We start from the raw sequence: 14,554 nt of genomic DNA on the forward strand, positions 1-14,554 counted from the left end.
CTGAGAGATACAGCAAGCTCTAAAAAAGCAAGGCTACGTCACATGTTCAAAACACTAAAGTTCTGTAAAGATGAAAAACCTTCATCTTCCCCTAACTCCATTAGGTTTGCACATCTGCTGTGAAGGTAGAGCCAGTTTAAGCCTTGTTCATATGACTAATAAGGTTGGATAATTGGACTCCATCCTAGGAGCTCCCTGGATGGAGGCGGGGAAGGCTGTGCCCCGCTGTTCTGTGCATGTGCAGCTACACATATTCACCAGCATCAGCGACAAGGAACAGAGGGCATGCCTTGTGCTTCAGGACAGCAGCCACTGGAGGATGAGAGTTGAACCGAGAACAGAAGGGAGTCAGAAAAGATACAGCAAGTCGAGAGACAAATGCTGTGGTCCAGGACAGCCCTGGGATAGGGGGTGAGGGAAGCAGATGAACACTGGGGATGAGACAGAGGAAGAACCCACAAGTCATTGCAACCCACCACGGAGGCCAAGAGAGCAGGCCAAGGCCAGGCCAGTGGGACTGGACCCGTGAACCCGAATGACAAGGAGCCAGGCAGAAACGGGGATGATGGGGAAGCAGCAGAGCTGGGAAGGATGACGTCACGTGGCATCCACGTGGCCTCCCACGGGAGGCTGAGATAGGTCAATAGAAAAACTGAGATGTCCCAACGAAAAGGAAATTGATCATTTCGCAATTCACCAGAACACATTAATATGGCAGAGAGATTTTTTTCACAAGTTTTCGTTTTTCTGCCTTGATTTTTACCTTCGAGGTGTTTTACCACCTGTCTGTGAGGGTACAAGCAGATGACAACACAATGAACAAATGGCCAAGGATTCTTCACCAAAAAACTCGAGCAGCTGTTTACACTTAGCCCGAATGTGGGTTCTTTTTTTGTGGACCTTTGTCTTCATGTTTGTGTTTTTATTTACACATGTCCAAGTGAGGCATGTTTTAGGCTAAGGAAGTTGTTGTGAGTTGGAATTAAATGGGTGTAACTACTTCATGGTACGACTTAAACCATTTGGTTTTCTGGAAAGATGTCTCATGATGTTGGGACAGATTCCGAAGCCACTACTGGGCACAGGGTGTTGAGAATGGAGGCAAAAATGCTGTGACTCTTGTCAACTTTGGGCCATTTACTGACAAACCTGAGAGCTCTGTGAACTGGAGAAAATGAAGCACATGCGCATAAGACGGTTATAAGACATTTTAAAACTATGGTGAAACAGGAGTGAGACAACGAGGATGAGAACAATTCAGAAACCAAACTCTCAATTCCAACGGCCCTTATTCTGACCCAAAGACTCCTTGAAAGCATGACAACTGACATAATGTTTTAAAGGTTTTTGATCTTACATTCCCGGGCTAGTAACATTTATCTATATAAATACATTTGTCTCCTTTACCTGATTCTTTAATTTAATAGCATCTTCCCATAAGGTCCTTCTTTGAGGCTTGATTCATACAAAATTCAAAACATCTGATGCAGACAACCATCAGAATGGGAGAAAATATTTGCAAATGAAGCAACTGACAAAGGATTAATCTCCAAGATTTACAAGCAGCTCATGCAGCTCAATAACAAAAAAACGAACAACCCAATCCAAAAATGGGCAGAAGACCCAAATAGACATTTCTCCAAAGAAGATATACAGATGGTCTACAGACACATGAAAGAATGCTCAACATCATTAATCATTAGAGAAATGCAAATCAAAACTACAATGAGATATCATCTCACACCGGTCAGAATGGCCATCATCAAAAAATCTAGAAACAATAAATGCTGGAGAGGGTGTGGAGGAAAGGGAACACTCTTGCACTGTTGGTGGGAATGTAAATTGATACAGCCACTATGGAGAACAGTATGGAGGTTCCTTAAAAAACTACAAATAGAACTACCATACGACCCAGCAATCCCACTACTGGGCATATACCCTGAGAAAACCATAGGTCAAAAAGAGTCATGTACCAAAATGTTCATTGCAGCTCTATTTACAATAGCCAGGACATGGAAGCAACCTAAATGTCCATCGACAGATGAATGGATAAAGAAGATGTGGCACATATATACAATGGAATATTACTCAGCCATAAAAAGAAATGAAATGGAGGTATTTGTAATGAGGTGGATGGAGTTAGAGTCTGTCATACAGAGTGAAGTAAGTCAGAAAGAGAAAAACAAATACAGTATGCTAACACATATATACGGAATCTAAGGAAAAAAAAAAAAGGCCATGAAGAACCTAGTGGCAAGATGGGAATAAAGACACAGACCTACTAGAGAATGGACTTGAGGATATGGGGAGGGGGTGGGGTGAGATGACAGGGTAAGAGAGTGTCATGGACATATATACACTACCAAATGTAAAATAGATAACTAGTGGGAAGCAGCCGCATAGCACAGGGAGATCAGCTCGGTGCTTTGTGACCACCTAGAGGGGTAGGACGGGGAGGGTGGGAGGGAGGGAGATGCAAGAGGGAAGAGAAATGGGAACATATAGTATATGTATAACTGATTCACTTTGTTATAAAGCAGAAGCTAACACACCATTGTAAGGCAATTATACTTCAATAAAGATGTTTAAAAAAAAAAAACATCTGATGCATTTGCAGCCTAGGGAAGAGCATTTTAAATTACAGTTCCTAGTTCTGGTGAGTTGGCAGTGAGACGGGGCCATGATTTCATGCCGGTGGCAGTAGGGATGGGTCACATCTTATGGCAATAAGATCAATTGGCAGTAATGTCAAAAGTCACAAAAAATAATTTGAATCAGCAATTGCATTTTTGAGACTGTACAACAGGAAAACTTTCAAAAGAAAGTCAAGCTACATGCATGATTATGTTCACTGCATATTTATTCATAGTAGTGAGTACAACCTAAATGCCCCACTAAAGGGGATGGATCAGAAAGGATGAGGCCAATCATTCTATGAGAGGTTACACCATCCTCGAAATCATGGTAACTATGCTGCAGTCGAGGAAAATGTCCTTGATATACTGACAAACAAGAAGAACAACGTTCACAAAAAGGGGACAATGTTTACGATGTGACACCACACGTGTACAAAGGCTGACGGTGAATCCGAGAAACCAAACCAAACGAGTTGCTCTTTCAAAATAGTCTAATTTTACAAATAAATAAATGTAAGGAAATCTTCCTCACCCAAAAGGAAGAAAGAAAAGAAGGAAAGAAGGAAGGAAGGGAGGGTGGGCTTTATGGGTTTGATTTTATATCTTACAACAGCTCTTTGGAATAGATTCTATTTCATACCAATTTTACAGCTCTGAGCTGGAGACATAAAGATGGTCAGTGATCTGCTCAAGACCCAGGTGGTTCCTGAGTGAGCAGGCCTTTAGGGTCTACCCAGACTTCAGTGTCTGAATGCCGTGCTTACTCACAGACAGGGCTTCTTTGGGCTTTGTATCTGTCTTTTGTTCTGGGAAATAGTAAAATTGCTCTTCGTGGCTACTAGCTTCATGCAATAATGACGAAGACTGACCAATTAAAGCCTATAAACTATTCAAAGTTTCTGAAACTGGAAAGTCCAAAAGTGAGGAAGGAAAACCTACTCTTTAAATATTAGATCTCACTAAAATCATGTTACCTTGATTGATGCAGTTTTGATTTCCGTTCACTATAGGAATTTCTCTCTAAATTCCTCAAAAATTTATGTAAAATGCTTAGTACATTAACTCCCCTGAATCACTATAATATTTTAACAGAGGTCGTTTTCAATTTAGAGGACCCCCTATCTCTGGGTTTTTCTCTTGCCTCCTGCAAAGTATCATAACCAAATCATTAGTACACAAAGGAGAAGTCCATTGTATGTGCATGTGTGTGGGCTTGTGCGTACCCACCCAGGAATCCATAAACACCATACTTATCCAGGGAAGGAGATTTTGTTCCTTCTCACATATCAATTATTCAGATTTTGTCCTTCATGTTGATACAGGATGTTTCTAGCACTTTACATACACTTCCTTTATGGAATTTTCAGCAGTTCCATTGCACAGGTAAAAAGACCAAGGCACACACTTAAAATAAAGGCAAAGACTTTACACTTAAAAATAACGTAACTCAGTAAGAAGCAGTCAGTCTGACAGAATACAGAAACATCTGATCAAAAGCTCTAGTGCACATACAAAGGAGGGCCAGAGAGAGAGTTTCACCCAGTTTTAAAGTGTCAGTAAATCCACTTAAAAGTAAGTAAAAGCTAAAAATGGAGAACGACATTCTCTAAAGACGAGAGTGATCCTCCCTAAGAATGACAGGCTTCTTCCACAAGAAGAGTCTAGGACTTTTCTCTCTTAAGCTGTAGGGAATTATGTTTTCCATATTCAGCATGTGTAACTGGAGAACCATCTATACGTCTCAAGGTACCCAGGCTTGTCCCCCTTTTCTCTCCAAGCCACTTACTGAACACCCATGTCCTTACCATCTGGAAGCTTCGGGTGGAATGGAATTCACACTGCATCATGTCAAAGAAGATGGGGATGGTGGCTTTGCGAAGCTCTGTCTCAGGAATCAGTGTCATTTCTAATATTGGGCCGACCATTTCTGGAATGAACTTTATCTTGTGTTGACCTTGAATAAAGAAGTGCATTATTCAGAAATGTTTTAAAAAAAGGATTCTGAAATGAGCTTCAATAGACAGAAACAAAACTACACAGATCATTCTGACTTTGAATGCTAGGATCTTGGGAATATGTATCCATTTCTCACCTACAAGCAACAATTTTGAGTGTGTCCAGCCTTTACTATAAGAAGTGAACTGTATTCCAAATAGTGTAAGTGAAGCTGTTAAAAAAAAAAATCTACCCAATATAAGGCCTGCAGTCATGATTTGTCTGTTACCGACGACAAATGCCATTTCACAAACAGACAACTACATCACACACATGGGGGCATGAGCAGCTTACGGGTACCCAATTTTGGAAAGAGCAGGGCTGGGAGACGGGACCCTTGGCATCTCATTTTATGAACAATGAACAAGAGTTGATAAAGTGAAGGGGTTAGGGCAGGTGGTCTCTTGGGCCCTTTCTGTCTGCAACGTCACATGAAAAAGAGTTTACTATTTGGAACCTCTGTAAATAATGTCAAGGGATCTCTATAACATTCCGAGTGACTGATCAGAGAAATCAAAACCAGACCTCAGAATGTGAAGCGGTGAAAATAGAAAGGATTCTGCCTTTTTTGACTTACTATTTGATTGGATAATGCTTGTTAAAATAGCTACTTTATTAATCTTATATCCCACCTATCTTGTCCAGATATGATTTTTAAAGCGTAAGATTATAATACTCATTATGATTCACAAGGACAATAGTGTATGCTTAAAAACAACTTTTGAGAAAACTTTTCAAAAGTTGTTTTTAAGCACATACTACTGCCCCTATGATTAATAATGAATATTATAAAATTAGCTAACACTTACTAAGTACGACTACATGCCAAGCCTCATAGAAAGAGTCTCACTGAATTCTCAACATAATTTTGTGAGACGGCTACCGTTCCTCTCCTCTTTTTAAAAAACAGACCGGGGGCTTCCCTGGTGGCTCAGTGGTTGAGAATCCGCCTGCCAATGCAGGGGACACGGGTTCGAGCCCTGGTCTGGGAGGATCCCACATGCCGCGGAGCAACTGGGCCCGTGAGCCACAACTACTGAGCCTGTGCTCTGCAACAAGAGAGGCCGTGATAGTGAGAGGCCCGCGCACCGCGATGAAGAGTGGCCCCCACTTGCCGCAACTAGAGAAAGCCCTCGCACAGAAACGAAGACCCAACACAGCCATAAATAAATAAATAAATAAAATTTAAAAACAGACCGTATTTTATTTTTTAATAGACTTTATTTTTTAGAGCCAAGGTGATCAGAAGGTACAGAGATTTCTCCTATACCCCTGCCCCCATTACGACATCCTCCCCCAGCGGGGGTGCCATTCTGAACCCTGTTTTACGGATGAGGAAACTGTGACTTTCCCCAAACCAGCGTGCTGTTCAGTGGAAATGGTGGAGCAGGATTGGAACCCGGGTCTGTGATTCCGAAGCATCAGCTGTGTCCCCCGTGCCCTGCCTGCTTGTCACGAGATCTTTCCAGGACACTAGGCCTCTCCACCTCTTGGTAATAGAAACGATGCCGGCTGTCCACAGCACTCCCTTACCTGTGTGCTGCCATAATCACCCAGATGCAGAGGACAGCGGCCTGTCATTTTATCTAGCACTACTGGGGTGTCACACTTCTAAACTGGGCGCCCCAGAAAGTAGAGACAGGATTCTTACAGGCTCCAAACCTTTTTTTTTTTTTTTTTTAAATTTTTTTTTTTCTTTTAATTAATTAATTATTTTATTTTTGGCTGCATTGGGTCTTCGTTTCTGTGCGAGGGCTTTTTCGACTTGCGGCGTGCGGGGGCCACTCTTCATCGCGGTGCGCGGGCCTCTCACTATCGCGGCCTCTCTTGTTGCGGAGCACAGGCTCCAGACGCGCAGGCTCAGCAGTTGTGGCTCACGGGCCCAGTTGCTCCGCGGCATGTGGGATCTTCCCAGACCAGGGCTCGAACCCGTGTCCCCTGCATTGGCAGGCAGATTCTCAACCACTGCGCCACCAGGGAAGCCCCTCCAAACCTTTTTATTTATTTTTTTCTTTTCTATTTCAATTATTTTGTTGGAAATCTGGGTATCACACCTTCTGAGGCCTCTGCCTTCGACTCAGACACTGCTAACTCAAAATCTCCACTTTTTTCACTTTTTCGTTTTTTGCTGCCATTTTGCCTCACCCCAGCAGTGGCCTCCACACCCTGCTACATCTGAATTCCTGAGGGCTGGGAGTGATGTGGGTGAACTTCCAGAGAACTTGAAGTGATAAAAGGCCGCCAGAGGGAAGGAGCTGCTGGAAAACTCATTTCTGAAAAAAGGGGGCGTTGACCTTATGTAAGGTGATATGATTAAATTTAGAGGCAGGTCCCATCATGGAAGTGGTGTTTTATAATTCCTGCCTTCTTATCTTTAATTTCAGAAATCCTGATTTATTTTCATTTCACCCCATTACAATTTATATCTTTTTGTTTCCAACATATAATAGAAGAATGCACAAGAATTAAATGCTTGAATGAATTATTTGTGACATTTTGTTATTAACACTCGTAATTTATCCAGAGTTAATCAATGTTACTAATATTTTTACACAATCTGGAAATACAATGGATACACTAAATAATTTCATTTTCTTTATAACTCAGCTAATGCAGATTTCTGTAAAGAGAACCATAGCCATTAAACAAATTTGGCTATTATAAATAAAGACCCTTAACAAAATACATAATCCTCATAAGTGGTCTAAATTAAAGTATTCAGAAATTTGTATTGGGTGGACACGTACATAAAATGTAACCTTCAACAAGGAATCTGAATATAATTAAAATCTTATTAACCTTTACTAAATAATACTTTGACTAAGGCCCTAATATAACACGATTGTCATCGCTTCCCCAAGTGCTTAATGATTCTGAAAAGCATGTAAGTGATGCAAAGCATTCTCTTAAAAATGCTATTATATCCAGTCTCTCAGGTGACACGTTTCTTGTATTATGCCTAAAAAATGTCAAAGCCAACGTTTCAGAAAACAGATGCTGGTGACAAAGAGTTCTTCATCAACCTCAACTGCAGTGTCACAGAGGGCTCTGTCACTGACAGCTTTTATTGTTCCAGGCTGGGAGGATCGTATAAGGGAGAAACAAGTGGTTGCGAATGCAGGGATTGGAAAAATATGTTCCAAAACCGAAGGTGTCCTTAGCTTTGATTATTATCCCTCCCATTAACACAGGACACGTTGGCTGGGGGCCAGCACTGAGCTTCAGCCACAGTGATATCCCCAGGGTTTAACCTCGGAGAACCAATGGTCCTCAAGGTGAGTAAGCGTTGGGTGCAATTCTCCAGTATTCATCTTTTTTCTTTCTTTCTTTCTTTTTTTTTTTTTTTTTGGCATTTGCATTATGGATTTCCCCTGGAGCATCTCTTGTTCAAATTTAATGATGAACTCAGGTCTGGAATCAATGGAAATCAAGGTGACTCCTGAAATGTAGGCTTCAAGAAAAAGAGGATTTACTTTTTTTTTTCCTTTTGAGACAAAGGAAGAACAAACTAATTATCGATCACAGTGGGAATCGACGGGTCACTCTGGTCACCTTGGCCAAACTCCTGGTTACCACTCCTCAATTCTTAGAAACCCACGGAGAGTCTTTCTTCTAGTGACAAAACACGGAGCTTCTTCCCTGGGAACCAGACCGCGCTGTCTCAGGGAAGCCGGCTTCTCCCCCATCAGCCGGCCTCCCACTGGGTGCCTGGATGATCTCTTGACAATCATGAGTGTTCAGAAATCCAGGACCTTAAACATCATCTAATCCCAGGAAAATCTCCGTATACACAAGAGTAGACAGAGCAAAAATTTCCATCACCCAGTCCAACGGATTAGGCCCCATTGTATGTGGGTTTTAATGAAAAGCACGCAATTTTTTCCAAGTCTCCAAAAATACCCATGAAGGGAATCCCTGCATGACAAATGTCCCAGACCGCAGCCTTGCTGCGAGCACATTTGTTCTGGACGGATTGGAGAGACTGCGGGCTCCGGGGTGCTGTATGTAACAAACAAAATGTAAATCGAGGTGAGCAAGGCGAGAGAGAGATCAGGTGCTTTGCAGGCTGCCGCACAGAGTGTGCTTTGATAAATAACCGAAGAGTTGAGTAAATAAGCACATCCGCTTCCCCCGCCCCCCACCTTTTTTGGGAGAGAGTCTGCCTTTGATTTCTCCTTTCACACTCAAAATATGACAGGTTTGGGAGGAAAAAAAAACCCCACCCATGCTGCTCTGTCCCATGGGGCAGCACTGTTTCTGCACTTGCATTAAACTGAGCAACACAGACCCTGGATCCTTGCTCCAATGCTGTGCAAGGAGGTGGGTTCTGGGCCGCTCACACCACACGTGTGACTGGAGAGACTCGAGAAGGAAACGGTCTCACGGCACATTCGGCTCAGGGCCCGATCCAGTGACAGGTGACTGATTGTAAGAGGATAAATATATCTGACGTCTATTTTTATTTTCTTGGCGGAGCTAGCTAGATCAGACTGCCAATATGATCTCAAACCTGAGCCCATTTGAAAAAAAAATTTTTTTTTTTGTTCAAAAGTTGTGTAGAAAATAGGTTGTGTACATCTTGGGAAACGGAGATGTGCTCTCGTTAATTTCTAGAGTGGCATCCTCAGCAACGACCCTGGCGGGCAGGATCCAACACCTGAGATTCAGAGCAGCAAAGGGCCAGGTGGCCGGAGGTGACCCCACGGAGCTAGCCTTAGCCATTTTGAGGGGAAGCTGGGCCAGATCTTGGGAGCAGCCGACATGTTTATTTATTTATTTTTAACTTTCAAACATAATTTAATTATTTTATAAGCAAGGGACCCAATCACATGGGTTAATGATTATTTCTTGCTGTTACCAAATCCCTGCCCTTCACTGACCACAGCCACAGTTTACACTTGACTTCCTGGCCGCTTCTCATGCCAGAGTCAAAGGTCCTGGTAGAAAGCTGCCAAACACAGAGCTGATGCATTCATCGCTGTATTTCAATCAGCAATGGACAGGGAAGAGATGGGACACTTGCTCTCTTAATTGTATCCTTTATGTTGCAAATCAAAAGTCTCTGTCACTTGACTCAGCCTATTTAGAACGTAATGACATAATGTCGAGAGAACCGACCATTCTGACCACTGGAGGCTTCACGAGGGCCCAGAGGTGGCTTCACAGAGAAGCTCATGCTTCCCTGGGCCCATCTCACTGTCCTCCATTGAAATCGGAGCAAATGAGAAGGAGTCAGTTTCAAACTGTGCTCGATCTTAGGGATTCCAGAGATGACCTTGAAAATACTTTGAAGAAAAAAGAAAAGAAAACCCGAGTGTCAGGAACGCCCATGTGTCAGGCCAGCCTGGGCTTGAGCTGGCTTTTGGAGGCTCCCTCTGAGCCAGGAAGTGGCCCTTCAGTTGAAAGTCAGAGAGGAGGGGAGGGTCCCGGGTGAGGTGAGCTGAGACAGCAGCTACTAACCAAACAAGAAGGATGCCTTTTAGTGCGTTAAAAACCAGTCTGAATATCTACCAGGGTGGCTGTGTCTACTTATCCTAAATGAGGAGAAAAATATGACCAAGGCATTTCGGAATGAAGCATTTGAAAACACACCTAAAACGGTCCTTTTAGGGGAAACAGACTAGCTCACAGTTCGTACTTTAGAGGTGACGCTGAACAATTCAGAAGGTGTTGTCACTCTCTCTGGAAGGGCCGGGGTGAAAGACAACCTCAGAGGGCCCTCATGCAGAGGTACATCAGGTCCCCGCTGAAAAGCCTGGCCACAGTGGGTGCAGCCCATCACCCACTGGACTCTGGCACCTAGAAGAGCCCTGGGCTCCCACTTGTCCAGCCGAGAACGACTCCCTCCACGCCATCTCTCTGAACCTTCCTGCCCGCCCTCACCTGCCCCTCCCTCGGAATGGGGGCTACAGACAGAACCTTCCTGGCAGGAGTCCCACAGTGTCTGACCTGCCAGGAAACATGACAAATGAACCTGTCAGAGCAGGATCAATTAAAATGAATCATGAACGGTTCTAGGAGCCTTAGCATTTCACTACCGAGATCACCATACATATATAAAGAGCATTATTGAGCTTCAGCGTTAGAAGGAAAACTTCCATCCAGCCTCTGCATCTTACAGCCTAGAAAGCTGAGTGAGGGAAGCCCAGACCGACTGAGTCACGCAGCCAGGCAGGGACAAGGCAGGATGGAAACTCAAGTGGAACTCATCCAGTCTCTTCCCTCGGAGCCCAGGGTTCCCGCTCTCTCCCCAGGGACGGCAGGAAGACCAAGGACGGGACAGTGCCTGGAAGGTTCTGTGTTGGAGATGCAGCCAAGCACTTTGACACCGAGAGCCAGTACTTTGATTCTGGACGTTTAAGCTGCTGCAGCAAAGTCCCAGCGGAGAGTTTCCTTAAGGGGTCCCCAGTTGACTCCAGGACTGATGCCCACATGGCAGGTGGGGAGCGGATTCTCCTCCGACTTGAGAGCACAGGCAGAGAAGCCATCCCCACCAGCTCCTTCTCTCCACCTGGGAGCTCTCGCACTGGATTTTTATTCTTGAGAACCCAGCAGGCGCCTCATGTTAAACCAAGCTTCTTAATTTCCATGTTCTTAGTACTATCCACAGAGTATCGATTTCCCCCCCAAAGAATTGTACATTTATTTTTCTGGATGAAGAGCCATTTGAAAAACACTCCATCCTTCATATAAACGGAAAGACAAAGAATATTTGGAAATTCTCCTAACATTCCCTAGAGATGCGACAGAGCCTTCCTTCACACACTTCTGCTGACCTCCGGGCACTCAAGAAGGATTAGGAGTCAAAGGCCTCTGAGGAAACCTGGCTTCAGTTGAAAAGAAGCCGCTGTGAATGTGCTGACCGCTAAGCCAAGTAGCAGGGCTGGCCCTCAGAACTCTGGCCCCGTCTGCTCAAAGGGCCATCAGGAGGGCGGTGGAGTCCAATGCCACGCCTTCATTGAAAACCGTGTTTAGTTTTGTCACCTCGTTTCGTTCTGCCCAAGGAATGTAGATACATCAGGGCATCTTTCCAGCCACGAAGAAAGCTATTCCAGAAGCACGCAGGTTGGGATACAGCTAAGGCACCCCAGCCCTGGTGGAACAAACGAAACCCGGATGCAGTGGGGTGACTAGAGAGCAAAGTGGGCAGTGGCCTGCCTCCTTCTAGAGAAGAAAAGTCACTGGGGGATGGGAAGAGTGGAAGCCCTCCCCACAACAAGCCAAGGTAGGATTTGTGTGCCAATCTGAGAGAAGGAAGGAGAGCCTGGGCAACTCAGAGGCAGGAGCTTGCACAGGACCAGGAGTGGTGCTGAAGAAAGATGCCCGGGGCACCTCAGCACAAAACCAGCTGAGGACAGGTGCCAGGAAGAGCTTCATCTCAACTAGGAGAGGCCAGGTTCACAGAGGACACATAAAGGTGGTGAGGAGACACCAAATGATAATCAGTTGTTTATTCCTTTATAAGGAACATACCCAACAGAATGACATGTCATAGCGGCTAACATTTTAATAGAGGATTCCTTGTCATATTAATTAATTCACTTATTAATAAAATTGAATTAATTGTATTAATTTCTTATCATTTTTACTTTTTTCTTGCTTATTGTAAGAATACACTTAAGATGAGATCTACCTTCTTACATCTTTACATGTACAATACAGGATCATTAACTTGAGGCATCACCTGAATAGCAGATCTCTAAAATGTATGCATCTTGCAAAACTTCAACATTTCACCCTTTGACCAACACCTCCCCACTTCTCCCTTGGCACACCCCTGCCCCTGGCAACCACCATTCTGCTCTCTGCTCTAATGAGTTTGACTCCTTCAGAGATCTCATATATGAGGATTCATGCAGTAATTGCCCATCTGTGACTGGCTTATTTCACATCCAACAGTGGTCTTCAGGGTCTTCCATTTTTTTTCATATGATGGGATTTCTTTTATTTTAAGGCTGAATAATATTTCACTGTACATATATACACCACATTTTCTTTACCCAGTCATCTGTCAATGGGCATTTAGGTTGTTTCCATATCTCTGTCATTGTGAATAATGCTGCAATGAACATGGGAGTGCCGATATCCAGATTCTGATTTTAATTCGTTAGAATATATAACCTGGAGTGAGAATGCTGGATCATAGGGCAGTTCTATTTTTATTTTATTGAGGAACCTCCATACGCATCATTTTACATTCCCACCAGCTGTGTACATGAGTTCAAATTTCCCTACATCCTTGCAAACACAGGATTATCTTTTATTTATTTTCTTCATAACAGCCATCCTAACAGGTGTGAGGCAATAGCTCACTGTGGTTTTTGATTTGCATTTCCCTGATGATTAGTGATGTTAAACAACTTTTCATGTACTTACTGGCCATTTGTCTGTCGTCTTTGAAGAAATGTCTATTCAAGTCCTTTGACCATTTTTTAATTGGTTTATTTGCTTTTTTGCTATAGAATTGTAGGAGTTCCTTATATATACTGGATATTAATCCCTCGTCAGTCATGGGGTTTGCAAATATATTCTCCCATTACTTTTCATTTTACTGTTTCCTTCCTTTGTTGTGCAAAAGCTTTTTAGTTTGATGTAGTCTACTTGTCTTTTTGGTGCCATTTCCAAATCATTGCCCAGGCCAAGGTCAAAAAGCTTTTCTCCTATGGTTTCTTCTAGGAATTTTATGGTCTTATGTTTAAGTCTCTAGTGTGCTATGAGCTGCTTTTTGTGTATGGCTTAAGAGTCCAATTTCATTCTTTTGCAGGTGGATATCCAGTATTAACAACACTATTTGTTGTCCACAAACCACTTGTTAAAGTCACTTTCCTTTCTTCATTGTGTATTCTTGGTTTCCTGTCAAAGATCAGTTGACTGCATATGTGTGGGCTTATTTCTGAGCTCTCTCTTCTGTTTCATTGGTCTATATGTCTGTCTTTATGCCAGTACCACACTGTTTTGATTTCTATAGCTTTGTAATTTATTTTGAAACCAGGAGGTATGATGCCTCCACCTTTGTTGTTCTTTCTCAGGATTGCTTTGGATATTCAGGGTCTTTTGTGGTTCCACATGATTTTTAGAATTGATTTTTCAATGTCTGTAAAAAATTCCATTGGAATTTTGATAGCGATAACAATATCAAGTCTTCCAATCCATGAACATGAGATGTCTTTACATTTATATGTGTCTCTTTAAATTTCTTTCATCAATGTTTTGTAATTTTCAGTGTACAAGTCTTTCACCTCCTTGGTTAAGTTTATCCCTAAATATTTTATTCATTTTTATGCTATTGAAAATGGGATTGTTTTCTTAATTTGTTTTACAGGTAGTGTGTATAGAAATGCAACTTCTTTTTTCTATGTTGATTTTGTATCTTGCAACTTTTCTGAATTTGTTTGTTAGTTTTAACACATTTTGGAGGAATCTTTAGGGTTCCCTACATATAAGATCATGTCATCTGCAAAGAGAGGTAATTTTACTTCTTCCTTTCTGATCTGGATGCCTTTTATTGCTTTTTCTTACTTAATTGGTCTGTCCAGGACTTCCAGTACTATGATGAATAGGAGGGGTGAGAGTGAGCATCCTGTCTTGTTTCCAATCTTAGAGAAAAACTATCAGTTTTTTACCACTGAGTATGATATTAGTTGACAATATATGCCCTTAACTATGTTAAGTAACATTCCTTCTATACCTAGTTTGTTGAGTTTTTATCATGAAAGGGTTTTGAATTTTGTCCAGTGATTTTTCTGTATCTATTGAGATAATCTTATTATCCTTCATTCAATTAATGTAGTCTATCACTTTTATTAATTTGCATATGTTGAATCATCTTTGCATCCCAGAGATAAACCCCACTTGTTCCTGGTGTATGACCCTTTTAATGTGCTGTTGAATTCAGTTTGCTAGTATTTGGTTGAGGATTTTTG

General features: G+C 42.6%; 1 protein-coding gene across 2 annotated transcripts in view; it reads right to left on the reverse strand.

Annotated features, from left to right (window-relative positions):
- The window catches only part of DOCK1 (dedicator of cytokinesis 1), a 530,116-nt gene that overhangs the window by 84,374 nt on the left and 431,188 nt on the right, over nucleotides 1-14,554 (reverse strand). For both annotated transcript variants that reach the window (XM_036828289.1, XM_036828290.1), the window contains exon 33: nucleotides 4,442-4,590. In XM_036828289.1, coding sequence (XP_036684184.1) covers nucleotides 4,442-4,590 — 149 coding nt within the window. The remainder of the gene's footprint in view (nucleotides 1-4,441; nucleotides 4,591-14,554) is intronic.

Source organism: Balaenoptera musculus, chromosome 16 (genome assembly GCF_009873245.2).
Source record: "Balaenoptera musculus isolate JJ_BM4_2016_0621 chromosome 16, mBalMus1.pri.v3, whole genome shotgun sequence".
Classification (NCBI taxonomy): domain Eukaryota; kingdom Metazoa; phylum Chordata; class Mammalia; order Artiodactyla; family Balaenopteridae; genus Balaenoptera; species Balaenoptera musculus.